Source organism: Gobio gobio (genome assembly GCF_949357685.1).
Source record: "Gobio gobio genome assembly, chromosome: 15".
NCBI classification, from domain to species: domain Eukaryota; kingdom Metazoa; phylum Chordata; class Actinopteri; order Cypriniformes; family Gobionidae; genus Gobio; species Gobio gobio.
Window position 1 is genome coordinate 17,135,275 of NC_137108.1, and position 14,559 is coordinate 17,149,833.

Here is a 14,559-nt window from a genome sequence, read left to right on the forward strand (position 1 = left end):
GACATCACATAAATAAATAAAAAAATTTAAATATACTGAAATATACTGAAAATAGTTATTTTAAATGGTAATCTTTTCTGTATTTACTGTATTTTTGATAAAATGAATGCAGCCTTGGTGAGCATAAGAGACATCTTTTCAAACATTAAAAAAAAAAAATTGACCAGTAGTATGTGTAGCTTAACTGTAAAACCAAAAGATTATTTAAAATGTATTGAACTTTCTTTATTTCTTTACTCAATCCACTTAAATATCAAGGTAGCCATGAACCATTTAAAAAACCATTTCATTTTGTATCAATGTAGTGTCTTTGTATAGTATCATTGAGAGGGGAAACTTTAATGAACGACTCCAACACTGCTTCCCTCAATGTTTGTACCGTCATTGCTTTCTGTTGGATGTGACCTGTCAGTATAGATCGGACAGGGACAAAAACAAAACATGAATGTTCTTGAGAACTGAGATGTACTTACAGCCACACTTTCTGAGCAAGAAAAGCTTTTAGCTCACTCTAAGGAGCACAAATAAAAGAAGGCTGTTTTTAAGGTAGCAAAAGATGGAAGTATAAGAGTGTTCCACGAAAACCGTTAGTCATTCATCAAATTATACATTCTATATATTTCTATTTAATCTATAAAATGGGATTAGCCGGTCAAACTGTTTTTTTTTTTCTAGTTTCTAGTAAGAAACGAGGGCATCTGCCATGGTAAAGCATGGATAACTATATGAAGTACTCAAATCAAACTTGAGTAAAAGTATAGATACCCCAATAAATTAATACTTATTTTGCAATTGTACCTACTCCATCCTAGTACTGCTCAAAATATGTGGGACATATAATGCATTAGAGACACAGATAGATCTTAAAAAGGTTACAGCTCAATCTGACTTTATAATTCAATTCATATTTATTTGCATAGCACTTTCACAATACATATCGTTTCAAAGCAGCTACAGAAAATGCATGTGTCTACATTACAATTTACAGTGGTCTGGCTGACTGTGTCCAAGTAATGTATTTCAGAAATGCACATATACAAATCATGCAGTTAGCTAACATCATGCATTGATTTTAGGCAGAAACAATGAGCCTATTGAAGTAATTATTTCAAGTTGTGAACATAATTATTACAATATGTAGAACATTTAGCATTGGTTGATTCAGAGTTTGCATTATGAATTTGTCAAGTAGCCAAGGTTATGCAGACTCAGTTTTACAATAAAGAAGCTTTACAGAAGATAATAGTGTCATTATTCAGCTGAAGTCATTCAGTGTTGATCCAGTTTAGTTCAATAATATATTATGACATTATACAAGTTCATCATATTATGGAACAAGCTTAATTCACCCTTCGCCGCAAGTTTGATTGACAGGAGATCTGACCAATCATATCACAGAAACTGCCGTTTTGTCCAACAAAGCAGTCAGGAGAGTTAGGATATTAACGTCGGTGGACTTGAACTTGGAAAAACGGTGTGTACTGACGTCTTTCCGCGGTTAAAACAACATTTCTTTTAGTATTCATTCATGTTTATGTTATGCTTATCAATGAACTAGAAGGAAGAGATAATCGGTTCACGAGCAGCTTTAACTGAGGCGCTACAATGATCACGACACATTAAAGAGCCACAAAACAGTATTTACGTTTCTTTAAAAAATTAAAATTTCAAAGTTGAGACTTTGTTTCATATCAAAAGTAACTCGCTCTGTCCTGTCTGACGGCATGTTGTCAGTGTCCTCTTTGCTCTGTGATGTATTTTCTCTATGTGAGCCATGGCTTGTCAGACATAGCAACAGTAACTAAAGGGGGCGGGTCTTTGCGAACGGTTAATTCAGCTATAAGAAGCTCTACAGAAGGCTATAATATTATTATTAAGCAGTGTTGATTCAATTTATTATCCAGCTCAATTTAGTCCAAGTTTTGTTGTTATCCAAGTGTCAATGCAGTCAAACTGATAATATTACAGAATTTTAAGTGCACTATAAAAGAAGTGATCAGTTGACAACCTAAAAAAGTGAAGAAACCTGTTGCCTTATATTAAGTAAATAGACCATGCGTAATTGAAAAAAATTAAGTTATGTGGAATATGAGTAGAAAATTAAGTTCACATAACTTAATTCTTCAATTACTCATGAAGTTTATTTCTTAAGTTTAAGGCAATGGGTCACTTTTTTCACTTTTTTTAAGTGAACTGATCATTTTCTACAGTATGTCTATTGTAACGTAAATATGACTGAAATGGCTTCTTGAACAGGAAAAAGAAAAAGTTGAGCGAGAAGTTTGTCCATCGGGAATTGATTGGATCGTTGTTGTTGGTTAATTGCTGTTGTTTTCTAATTTGCTAATAATGAAAATATAATAAAAACTCACTGAGGGGATACAGAGCCTGCAACGCTATTATTATTTTTAAATTAGTAAAATATCCCACCACTTGCTGGTCCATCCAGGTCAACCTTAATCGTCATTCCATGTATGGTCGCACAACTGACCTCATGCTTTGATGCAGGACAGCAGATGCGAGTACATTTTCTGTCATCTTTTCAGGAATGTAATATGAAGTTTGTAAGTAATATTTAACTTGACCAACACTGTGCAAGTGAATAGCACATACGTAGCTGGCACATGCTGGTATAACCATGGATACCTACAGGTACAATATTAGTCACATGACTAAACATCGTTTCGTTTTCGAATACCTTTATTATCACAGTTCACACGACAATGAAATGAAAAGTGTCAAAGAAAATGACACTTTTAAATGTATCCACTTTGGGTCGAAAAAACTTGGGCCAAAACTTGGAGAAAAAAATGTTTTCAAATGTATCCGGATTAATGTAGACGTAGTCTGGGACATGAAGATGAACTGGTTTTGTTAAACAAGCTATTTTCAGCACACTCCCAATATTAAACGCTTCCTCATTGTCTCTCCTGCAGTTTGTCTGTGTGTACTATATTTATGTATGGACTGAAGGTTCTTGATGAATGCACGACCCCTTCACTCCACCTCTCCCGAGGCTCCGTGCGGAAATAAAGTGGAAAAAGTAATGATTCCAGGCCTTGAAAATTCTTGCACAGCCTGTAGAGGGGCTCAGAGATTCCCCTGAGACAGACATACCCTTCTCTATCTGTCTGTCAGCCAGTAGAGCTGGCCAGACCCCTCTTTCTCTCTCTTTATCTCTCTTTCTCTCTCTCTTTCCCTCCCAAGCCTCACTCAGACCTCTAATTAAAACCCCCATCGATTTTTCCCCTCCTTTTTCTGCCTTCTTTCTGCTCTTCTTTGTCTGTTTATCATGTTTTTAATCGGCCCCTGGACCTGAGCTCGCTGCAGGATTAGACAGTGTCTTTGACCCTAGAGTCGAAAGACCTAGACAACACCGTCCCAACACCTCCGGCCTTACCCAGCTCCCCCTGTTGGCCTCACCCAGCCTCCGGTGTCCACCCTGGGGGAGAGATGAGAAGGGCAGAGCCTTGGCTCTCTCTGTCTGGCAGCACCTCTGCCCTCTCTGGTTAGATTCACTCTCCACTCCTGAAAATAGTAGGCGGCTACACAAAAGTGGAATTGGTGATCTGGACTTTTTCGTATTGCCGGTTTTCATAGCAGACAGTGTTTGCCTCACTGGAAGTGCTTTTCAATAAGCAACAAAAAGGCTTGTGTTACAGTGATTTTATCAGAGTTAGGGGGAGTTATTTGGCATGACATGGAATGAAATGCCAAAATTACTGACTGTGCTTAAATGATTGTACTGCGCAGTCTTGAGTAGCTTTTTTGTTTTCAAAATAGTGGCAACAGCAATATAAAGGGCCTTTCACGCTGAGCTCGATTAAGCGGCATGAATGTATGCCGCGGTGACACTCTTGAATCAAAACATAAGATCCCTATGGAGCTTTTCACATCGGGCGCGATCAATTGCGGCGCTACAAAGCGGAATTTTTTTTTTTTTCTGAACGCAGTTTTGGATTTTTCCTCCTTCGCCCCACGATGAAACGAGCCGTCCACTTAGATTTTAGCTTACCCGATCGGCTGCTGTTGCACTAAATTATAAGAGTGGTGGCGCTGTTTTGAAAACACAGAAGAAAAGTATTCCGGAAGAGACAGGATGTTGAGTTCTTTTAATCATTGGTGTCTGAGAACAGATTTCTCCTCACATTTTCTTTATACAGAATATAATTTCTATTAATTTTCCTCTGAATTATGCAATCTGAAGAGCTTGCAAAAGCATACAGAGCGCTGTTTTCTTCCATGCGTGTGTTATGAGTAAGAGTGCTCATTCGCTCCAGAGCTGTCAATCATTTGTGATCATAACTGACCTTCCGAATGACGACATTGTTAATTTCCTAGTTCTGAGTGCTGCACAGTTCCGCACTTAAACAACTGAGAGAAACTTTTCTACAGATGAAACACAAAGCCAAATAAATGTATGATTATGATATATGTTTTGTATGTGTTTTTCATGTGGCTCAGGGTCATTTTTATAACGATAAAGAATGGGAAAGGCTTACATGAGAAATGCTAAGTATGTGTAGCATTCAGTTTATTATAAAACACTAAAATGAATGCCTGCCTCCCCATTATTTAAAAAAAAAATCCACTTTAGAACACTTTCTGAAGTTATTACAAGCACTCGATGATGGTTTGAAATGGAGTTTGAGCAAAAACAGTAATAATCTCATATGTTTTGATGTATCTCAACGTTAAATTTAGCTCTAATACCCATGTTACCCAGCTGATATATTTGGTCAAAAGAATTCTCATAAGATCTCTTAAGCATTATAGGTAGTTTGTGTTTCTGGCATAGTACCAAACTTTATTTATCTTAATATACTGTTAAAGCCAAATGGGAAAACCTACGAGATGCATACATGAGGAAAAACAACCAATGAGGTTCATTCTCGTGTTACGCTCCATGTTTGCTCTTCTGCAAGAACCAATAAGGTTCATTCTCGTGTTACGCAGCACTTTTGAGCTTCTGCAAGAACCAATGAGGTTCATTCTCGTGTTACGCAGCACTTTTGAGCTTCTGCAAGAACCAATGAGGTTCATTCTCGTGTTACGCAGCACTTTTGAGCTTCTGCAAGAACCAGTGAGGTTCATTCTCGTGTGTTACGCAGCATGTTTGAGCTTATGCAAAAGGTTTGTTCTTATGCGTCAAGCAGGTTCGGTTGAGCTTCTGTTCATTTTCGCTGATCAATGTTTATATGTGTGAATACAAGCCTAAATTTAATCTGTTCATCGTAAAGCGATCGAATCTTTGGACTAAACCGCTCAATTCATATGGATTATTTTTATAATCTCTTAATGATCTTTTTGAAGCGTCAAAGTGTCTGTTGTGTAGCTGTTGATGGAAGGACAGAAAGCTCTGATTTCATTAAAAATATCTTGTGTTGTGATGAATTAAATTATTACAGGTTTGGAACGACATGAGGATGAGTAATTAATGACAGAATTTTCATTTTTGGGTGAACTAACCTTTAACCATGCATATATCTAAGCTAATATGTACCTCTGGTATTTCTGTTGTATTAAAACAAATAAACTTTAAAAAAAAAAAATGTATGTTGTACTTTATTTTCACTCATTTTATTTAAGATTATCTTAAAGGGATAGTTCACCCCAGAATGAAAATTTGCTGTTAATTTACTCACCCTCAGACCATCCAAGATGTATGTGACTTTTTTTCTTCAGTAGAAATATAAAGAATTTTAATTTATTTTTTATTATTAAATTTTCAAAAAAACTAATTTACAATGACAGAAATATAAATAATTTTTTAAGAAACCTTGGTGATTTTGTACAATGCAAGTCAATGGCTACCTTCACTTTGATGGTCAAAAAAACATTTACAGGCAAAACAAAATGAATACCCATGGCTCCTGACGATACATTGAGGTCTTGTGAAGCGAAATAATAGGTCTGTGCAAGTAACTGAACATTACTTACAAAATTATTACCTGTAATACACAGCCTCATCAAACAGTCCTGAGCGCATTAATGAAAGTCTGGAGCACGAGCGTCCTGGCACATAGTGACATATGTGCAGTAGCAAACTCACACGTGAACTGACACTGTTTTTTTTATTACAACAGAGGAGGAAGACACGTGTGTTGTATTGTTGATCTAAATTGTTCTTCATTTTAATTTTACTTATCCTGGATGCAGCAATTTATACTGTAAATGCGTGATCTCAATCAGAAAGATTGACTTTTCACAGATTTGAGCTCAAACGTTTGAGCTCTGGCACATATGCCATTATGTGAAAGAAAGTTGTGAACGTGCTTATGGTGTGGATACACAGGGCAACTTTTTGAGCAATGTTACTGGGCAATGTTGCCGTCAACGGGCAACCAGGTAAGACACAGGGCCCATGATCGATCTAAAGTATCCAGATAGAAATTTGTTGCCCATTCCCAATGAGAAAGTGGCCAAGCAACATTGCTTTGTAACATTGCCCAGCAACATTGCTCAAAAAACGTTGACCCATGTATCATCACCTTTAGGACCGTTTGCTAAGGCTGTGGATTTTTAAAAAAATGTTTTTACACATTTTTTTCATTTTTGTGCGAACTCTCCGTTTAATATGACTAAATTTAAATAATTTTAGGACTTAAAACATAAAAACGTACCTTTCTTGAGTATGAGGACCTTGCTAAGAAATGTACCTTTCTTAGCAAGGTCCAATAATAAACAATTCAAACTGTGTAGAACTCAAGTTATACATGGTCACAGTTAAATCCACTAATTTTCACACTGCTTTGAATCATTCAAAACTGGATCATCCAAACTGGTTTTAACAATTTATAACAAAAATCATGTAATTTCAGATATTTATTCAGATATTTTGATATTTTAATATGAGAATATTCTTATTTCTTTCAGGAGCACCAGAATAACACAGTTGGCGGCACGATGCAGAACGCCATGGCTCTCCTCAGCAATTTGATTGGACAGAAGGGCACGGACCTCCGACCGTTCTACCAGCAAGGTGCAGTGCATCTGAACGTCACTCGCTTTGATATATCGGCCCTGCGGTTTCTAGCCTGTCTCTGAACCAGAAAACACAAACCCACACAGTCTTTTCACCCAGACACTGCCACGCACATGAAAAGGGCCTGCATTCAGAGAGCTGCCCTTGTTTTGTTTTGGAGTGTTTTCATTCCATTACCAGACCCTTATTGCTCTCATCTCGCTGTCTGACTCTCGTGTGTGACTCTGATGGAGGGGGAGGGCATTCAGCTGCCTGTTTTAAGGGCTTCCACCAGACACAGCTGCTTTTATCAGCGTGGACTCTTATGTGGTGGCCCTGTAGCCCACATCTACTTAGTGTCCCACCCCTCTAGCCCTCATATCACCCACCGTCCAGGCTTGGGCATCTAAAAAAGTCGCCTCTCTCCTTGTGTTTTCATCTGGGGCTATCTACCCAGCTACTGGGCAGCCTCTCATTCATTCTCTCATCTGCACAAGTCGCTGTCTGTTTTCTCTCTTTTCATAACCATGCAGGGCTGTTTTTTTTTCTGTTTTTTTCTTTTTTCTCACCCTGACGCTTTCAGCTCCCTGTGCTGAATTATTGAGTAATGGATTCCTATAGCCTTACTTATGTTGACAGTTTTGGACCAGCATGCCTGTCTTCGCCACACACTAGGGCGAGATGGACGCTGAAGTGTGTGTTGGTGTGTGTGTGTGTTTGGGTTTTTTACAAAAGGAGATGAGTCAGATTCACACACACTCTCCACATTCAACATGGTGTGAAGAGGGGGCACCTTGGGAAAAAAAGTGTGTCGGTTCACACTTACGTGCTCATGTGGTTCTAGAGAAGGTGAGATTCACGTTGGCTAGGTTAAGTAACGCATTCTTAGCACTCGCCTCAGAAAGTGAGCGCCAGCTGGGACGGCTGACCATGAGTTCCTGGTTCATATCCTTGTTGTTCCTTTAGCAAAGTTCTTTTCAACCAATCATACTTTATGGTCAGAATTAGGACTATAACTTCATGATTTGGTCCAAAAACCATGTATTGCGAATATTTTGAAAATTTGGATTGGATAAACATTTAACATCTCATAGCTGTTACTTAGACACTTTTTGCCACAAGTGCAGATCTTGGTGGCCATTTGTATGGTTTTAAAGACTCCCTGTAGTCAATAATTTTTCCTTTAAAACATATCTTTGATCACCAAAATGACATATTTAAAAGATTTTTTTTTTTCTGTGAAAAAAAACCCTTCATGCCTTAAAATAGCTTGAATGTAACTTTACACCCCTGCTTCATTTAGTATACGTGGATCCATAATTATGCAAATTATCCCCGTCTCCACTCAACTTTTACTCAAGTTACATTAGTAAACGCTGCACAATGGTAACGCTCTTTACAACGTTGGACACCTAACGGTAATTAATATGATTAGCCATTTGCTTGACTACGTTATCAAACAGCTATTAATGTGTTGCTAATGTCACACAAATTATGCTTCCGTTCACCACCTCAGTCTGCCATCTAAAATCGAGCATCCTTAGAAACTCTTTGAACATCAACACCAGTGGAGAAAGGCATATAATATATATAATATACATCATATACATAACTCACCCGCTTTATAAATGTACACGGTTTTTCATATCAACAGAAAAATATACCGGTATGGCAGCATAGTAATGATGATATGCTAAAGCCCGTTTGTGATGTCGGAAACACCAGTGATTTCAATTAGCTTTTTTGAACTTTGGTGCACTGGACTTTTAAGGAGAAAATACTCAGCAATGGTGTTGATTTTTGAATTTGCACATGTTTTGTCTTAAAGCATATTAAAAACACCACATAGACATACAAACAACATTAAACATTTTTGCTTAGGAGTAAAAAGAAGTTTGAAATGCCTGAACAGCGGTATCCTGTTAGCAAACATCATGATGGTAAAAAAAAATAATAATAATCTGTCGCATTGGCGACATATGAATGTTCATGCCTTTCTGAAAAGACACATTAGCAACATTCATTCTATTAAAATGTTAATCGCACCAAATTTTCTCTCACTATGAGCTAAGTAACTACTATTTAATTTGTAACTATTTAGTTTGTATATAATTTGGTTGCACAATTTGTTCTTAAGTCAAGACTAAACGGTAGCACTTTAGTGTAGGGTCCAATTCTCACTATTAACTAGTTGCTTATTAGTATGCATTAGGGCTGTCACGATATTACATTTTTCACACCACGGTTATTGTGGCCAAAAGAATTCATGATATTGAGATATCGTGATATTTATAGAAACCTTGGGGGAAAAAATTTATCAAATTAATTTTTACTTTGTTTTAGTTTTTCTTTTTTTACCCAACAAACATAATTGGATACTGATAAACACAGGGTAATGCTCTGTTACTGATCAATCTTCTTTAAGAATAGACATTATGTAAATAGAGATTAATTAATTAAAAGAAACTATGAGATGTGCTGCACTGGTGGAAACAACACGAGCCCATGCTACAGCGACCGTCAGACTGGCTCTAACTGGTCTTAAGAGTCCGCACCAGCAGTAGCAAGCGTTCCTTCTGCGCAGCTGTAAGAGTTATGACCTTTATACACCTGTTCACTTCACTCGTTTTCTCTGATCAGATATCTATCATATTGTGAAGAGATCAGGAGATAAGTCTTCCAAAATTCTTTTGAGGTGGATTTAAATCTGATCACTCAAACCAGAGCCGCCGCTCCCACCAGGCGCTGCGCGTAGGGAACCACAAGAAAATGCAAGAAAACCACGCAAACGGCCGCCAGTGAAACTGAAAGTAGCCTAAGTCTCAGATGCTCAAAAACACAATCATCCTCATTAAAACTATTGAGACTAAATGCTCTTACCAGTGCTTAGGTTGCTCGTTCTCATATTGCGGTCTTTGATCTTGAAATGAGTTGATAAATAAATGCAGCTCAAATCTTTGGCTTTCATTGACGTGAACTGAATTTGCATGGCCTATAGCGCGGGAATTGAAAATCGGATTTATATTCAATTTGCGGAGAGGTGTAAGGTAAGACAACCTGCATGTTTTTTTGTTTTTTATTTTGTTTATTAGTTTAGATTGTATAGCCCGTTTCGTTCGCAAGAGTCTGCCTCAGCTTGTCAAAAATGCGTTTTTACTGTGGTGGTGATAGTAAATTTTTAAACTAACATTGTGATGCTTGAAGTGTTTTATATCTATGGATTTTATTATAGGCAAGACAAGACGAGAGTTGATTTGAGAGGATAAATTGATCAAACATGCGGTTAACTCACTGTCGGCCGCTTGGTTGTTACTTTAAAAAACAAAAACTTTAATTTAACAAACAAAAATTGCTCCAAACATTTTTTCTAAATTAACTTGATAAAGAAACGATACGAAATATAACTACTTTGACATTACAAACAAAGCTGAAATATTTTTATGGCTGCAACAATGTGTAATAGGGAGGGAGAAAAATACAGTCCAGTCGGACTTGGGACACTGGAGAATTTACGTGTCATGCTATCTAAGAGTCCTATTCATTTTAAATATTGTGGTTATCGCCAATACCAGTATATTGCGACACCCCTAGTATGCATATTACCAGGATATTGGCTGTTTATTAGTAGGCCTACTTGTAAAGCACATATTAATGCCTTATTCTGCATGACCATATTCTACATTCCTAATCCTACACAATACCTAAATGTAACAAATACATTACTAACTATTAATAAGCAGTAATTGGGAGTTTATTGATGCAAAAGTCGTAGTTAATAGTTAATAATGAGAATTGGACCCTAATCTAAAGTATGACCGACTTAACTAATAGGTTGTAAGTTATCTGTAGAATCTAATGAGCAGACTTCAAAATTGTAACAGAAGTAATTAAGCCATGCATTTTTTTTTTGTCTGGTTACAGATCAAGTTTTTTTTCCCTTCCTCGCATAACTTTCAACAGAAATAAATTAAAATTCTGTTGCAGTGCCTTACATAATGCAATAATATAATTAGTCTATTTAAGTGTGTAAATAATACATTTTCAAGAATAATATCTAAAGAAGTGTGACGACTGTCAGTTTGAAGGGTTCAGGGAAAGGAGGAGGCGGAGAGTGCAAACTCCAGTATCTTTATAAACAACTTAATTCACAAAATAAAATTTAGCTTGAGGGCTCTTTTTTAACATCAACTCTAAACACTTGCTCATCAGCAGTTTCAACTCAGTCCAGCACAGCTCGCTCTCGTGGCAGGTTCTCTCTTTCCGCAGCTAGGCATCACAGGCTTTTTATCCCGTCTCTCGACTTGATGCAAAATGATAACACCTGTTAGGTCTTATTAATTGAAGGCGTTCCCCTTACCACTCATGTCTCCCGAGCTCACTCTCTATCTGCAGCCACAAGAAGCAGTATATACTAATATGGAAAACACAAAAATTTGACATGTATATATTTTAAATTATATATTTTTTAACTGTGTTGTAACCTGTCATGTACAAGTTTTCCATTCAGATCGGTTTCATGCTAGTAAGCCATTAATAACTGGAACTATTTGCATAACGTTCTCTCTCTAAAAATGTAAATTAATACAAATGTTTTAAAGGAATGAAGACACCAGCCCTTGATGAGTTTTGTTATGGGGAAGGAGCATATTCTGGATATTTTACATTTGGATATTCCAAAGTACTTGTATATTTGCGCAAAAAAAAAATGTTTTTACAGGTTAGTTCCTGTCTGTATGCTCCAGTGAGGCTGACCGTAAGCACTCACATACGCACACACATCCCAAGCCTTCCAGATAAGTACAAGCCTGTAATGGCTTTTTTTTCTGGCAGATCTGTGCACAGCATGCTTCCCCATATCACAACAACCCCTCATGGACCTCTTCTTCTGTCTAAGCGGAGCAGGCTGCTGCAGGCTGCGATCAGACGCAACAAACCCTGCCCTCCACACCTGTTTTTTTTTTTACAGCACAGGGTCATCTACAAGCCATCTCATGCAGCCACCATCGTTATCAGCACTCCTCCTCTCGGAAAGCTCTGACCCAGCACTAAATATAACCCTTACAATTAGCGCTATCTTGCTAATGCCAGCCACCTCGGCCCTGCTCCGCTCTAGAAGGGGGGAAACACTGTAATTGGTTCTTTTAGGTGCGAGCAAGAGAGCATGGGCACGGGACGCAGATACAAGAAGTGAAGAAGGGGAGTGAGAGCGAGATGAAGGAAGAACGAGAAATTGTGAGGAAAATAAAGAGAGCTGTGGCGGGGTTGAGGGTTGATTGAGACGAGGAAAGAGTGAGAAAGGCGAGATGAGTTTTATAATTGGTGAGATTTGTCGAGGTGAAAGATAACAGACGGAGAAGGAATAAGCAAGATGAGGAAACCAGACAGAAAGGCTGTGGAAAACACAGCCTCTAAAGTGGCTAAACTAGTCAAGCTAACCTTATGAAAAAGTAGCTATTTACACTATAAGCTTCTAATAAAGAGTAGCAGGCAACACTGAAGCTATTTAAAGGGATAATACATTTCTATGTTCTGCACAAAATAAGATATTTTGAAGAACGTTGGTAACCAAATTGTTTCGTTCCCATTGACTTCTATTGTATTTGTTGTTCATTTGAAGGGAGAAATTGGAACCGAAATTTCGTTGGCAACATTCTTTAAAATATCTTTGTTTGTGTTCTGCAGAAGAAAGAAAGTCATATAGGTTTGGAACGACATGAGAGTGAGTAAATAAAGACATAATTTAAATTTTTGGGTGGACAATCCCTTTCAGACACTATATTGCCAAAAGTATTGACACCCCTCCAAATCATTGAATTCAGGTGTTCCAATCACTTCCATGGCCACAGGTGTATAAAATCAAGCACCTGGGCATGCAGACGCTTCTACAAAGATTTGTGAAAGAATGGGTCGCTCAGTGAATTCAAGCGTAGGACAGTGATCGGTTGCCACCTGTGCAAAAAGTCCATTAATGACATTTCCTCACTACTAAATATCCCACAGTCAACTGTTAGTGGCATTATAACAAGGAACAACAGCAACTCAGCCATGAAGTGGTAGGCCATGTAAAATCACAGAGTGGGGTCAGCGCATGCTGAGATGCACAGTGCGCAGAAGTCGCCAACTTTCTGCAGAGTCAATAGCTACAGACCTCCAAACTTCATGTGGCCTTCAGATTAGCTCAAGAACAGTGTGTAGAGAGCTTCATGGAATGGGTTTACAGGCTCGCAAAACCTCTCATGAACAAACAAACAAAGTGTAGACACGAATCGACGCAAGTAAGATATTTATTGTGTATTGTTAGAAGCTTCATTGAACTTTGTACTTCGTAAGATTGCAATGAACTGACATAGCGACAGCGTTTAGTGATCGTAAATGGAGCGGTCTTGGCTCACTTTCAAGTCTACAGTATATAATCCATTGATTAAAACTATTGTTTTTCATGTTGCAAAAAGGATTAATGGCCAATTGCACGCTGCAAAGTTTCGGATGTGACAGTGAAATAGTAACGCATTAAAGCAATGTAAAGGCAGACCAATAGATTAATAGAAAAATATTCATTGCAAAATATTTTTGAAATTTTAAATAATCTTAAATGTCTCACTGTACACTGACTGCTGTGGTGGAGCCGTTGCTTAGCCTACATCTGCACTTTAATAGAGCACCCTCAGTGATTTCAGAAGCACCCTCAGTGATTTGATTATGATACCTGTAGGCATAATAGGCCAAAGATAAGATAAGATGGAATAAGATGGCCAAATAAAAATAGTGTTATTTTACTTTTTACATTTTTATTTTAAGTTATATTGTGCTTTGTTTGTATAATATCTGCTTTTAAAAATAAAATAAAAAAATGTCAATGTTAAATAAATAGTTTTTAATTGTCGTTTTGTAATACATTTTTCTTTAAAAAAAGCAAGACAAAATAGTAAAAAGCAAATTTTTACTATTTCATTTATGCAATGGTGAAAAAATTGGCAAAATAAATGGAAAAAATAGACGTTCAGTATTCGTCTTCGGCCAAGTGTTTTATTATTATTTGGCTTCGGCCAAGAATTTTCATTTCGGTGCATCCCTAGGAGAAGCACTCAGTCTTTCCGCTTGCAAATTCTGCCATGTAAATAGCGAATCCGCCATGGTGCAAGCGCAACTGGCTTTTAAAGGGAATGGGAGATGAGATTCTGATTGGTTTAATGCACGTTACGCCCAATGACTCATTAAAAGACTAGGTACAACTCTTTTGGACCATGCGCCCGGCAAAAGTGGATTCGGACACGTCCTAAGTGCACCTGCGCCATGCTCTTCAGACCATGCGCTCAGATCATTAAAATAGGGCCCATTATGTTCAAGAGTATACTGTACTTGATCTCACAGTTTGAAATGTATGTCATAAGGAAGCATCTGGTTGTGAATAATTAAGTGATGTGTCTTCTTAATTGATAAGGACATGCAGTCTCAAGTAATAAGAAATATACTCCCAACACAAAGACCATTCCAAAAGGTAGAAAGCATAACTATGCTATCTTCTAAGATAACTATTAGCCAAAATGTAAGGCAGCGTCACATGTATACTTGATGGATACAAGCTATTTTCGTCT

The 14,559-nt window shown here is 37.5% G+C and overlaps 1 protein-coding gene across 1 annotated transcript in view; it reads left to right on the forward strand.

Annotated features, from left to right (window-relative positions):
• The window catches only part of ulk4 (unc-51 like kinase 4), a 264,458-nt gene that overhangs the window by 171,956 nt on the left and 77,943 nt on the right, over nt 1-14,559 (forward strand). Inside the window, exon 31 of the mRNA XM_079837455.1 lies at nt 6,877-6,982. Within this exon, the coding sequence (XP_079693581.1) occupies nt 6,877-6,982 (106 nt within the window). The remainder of the gene's footprint in view (nt 1-6,876; nt 6,983-14,559) is intronic.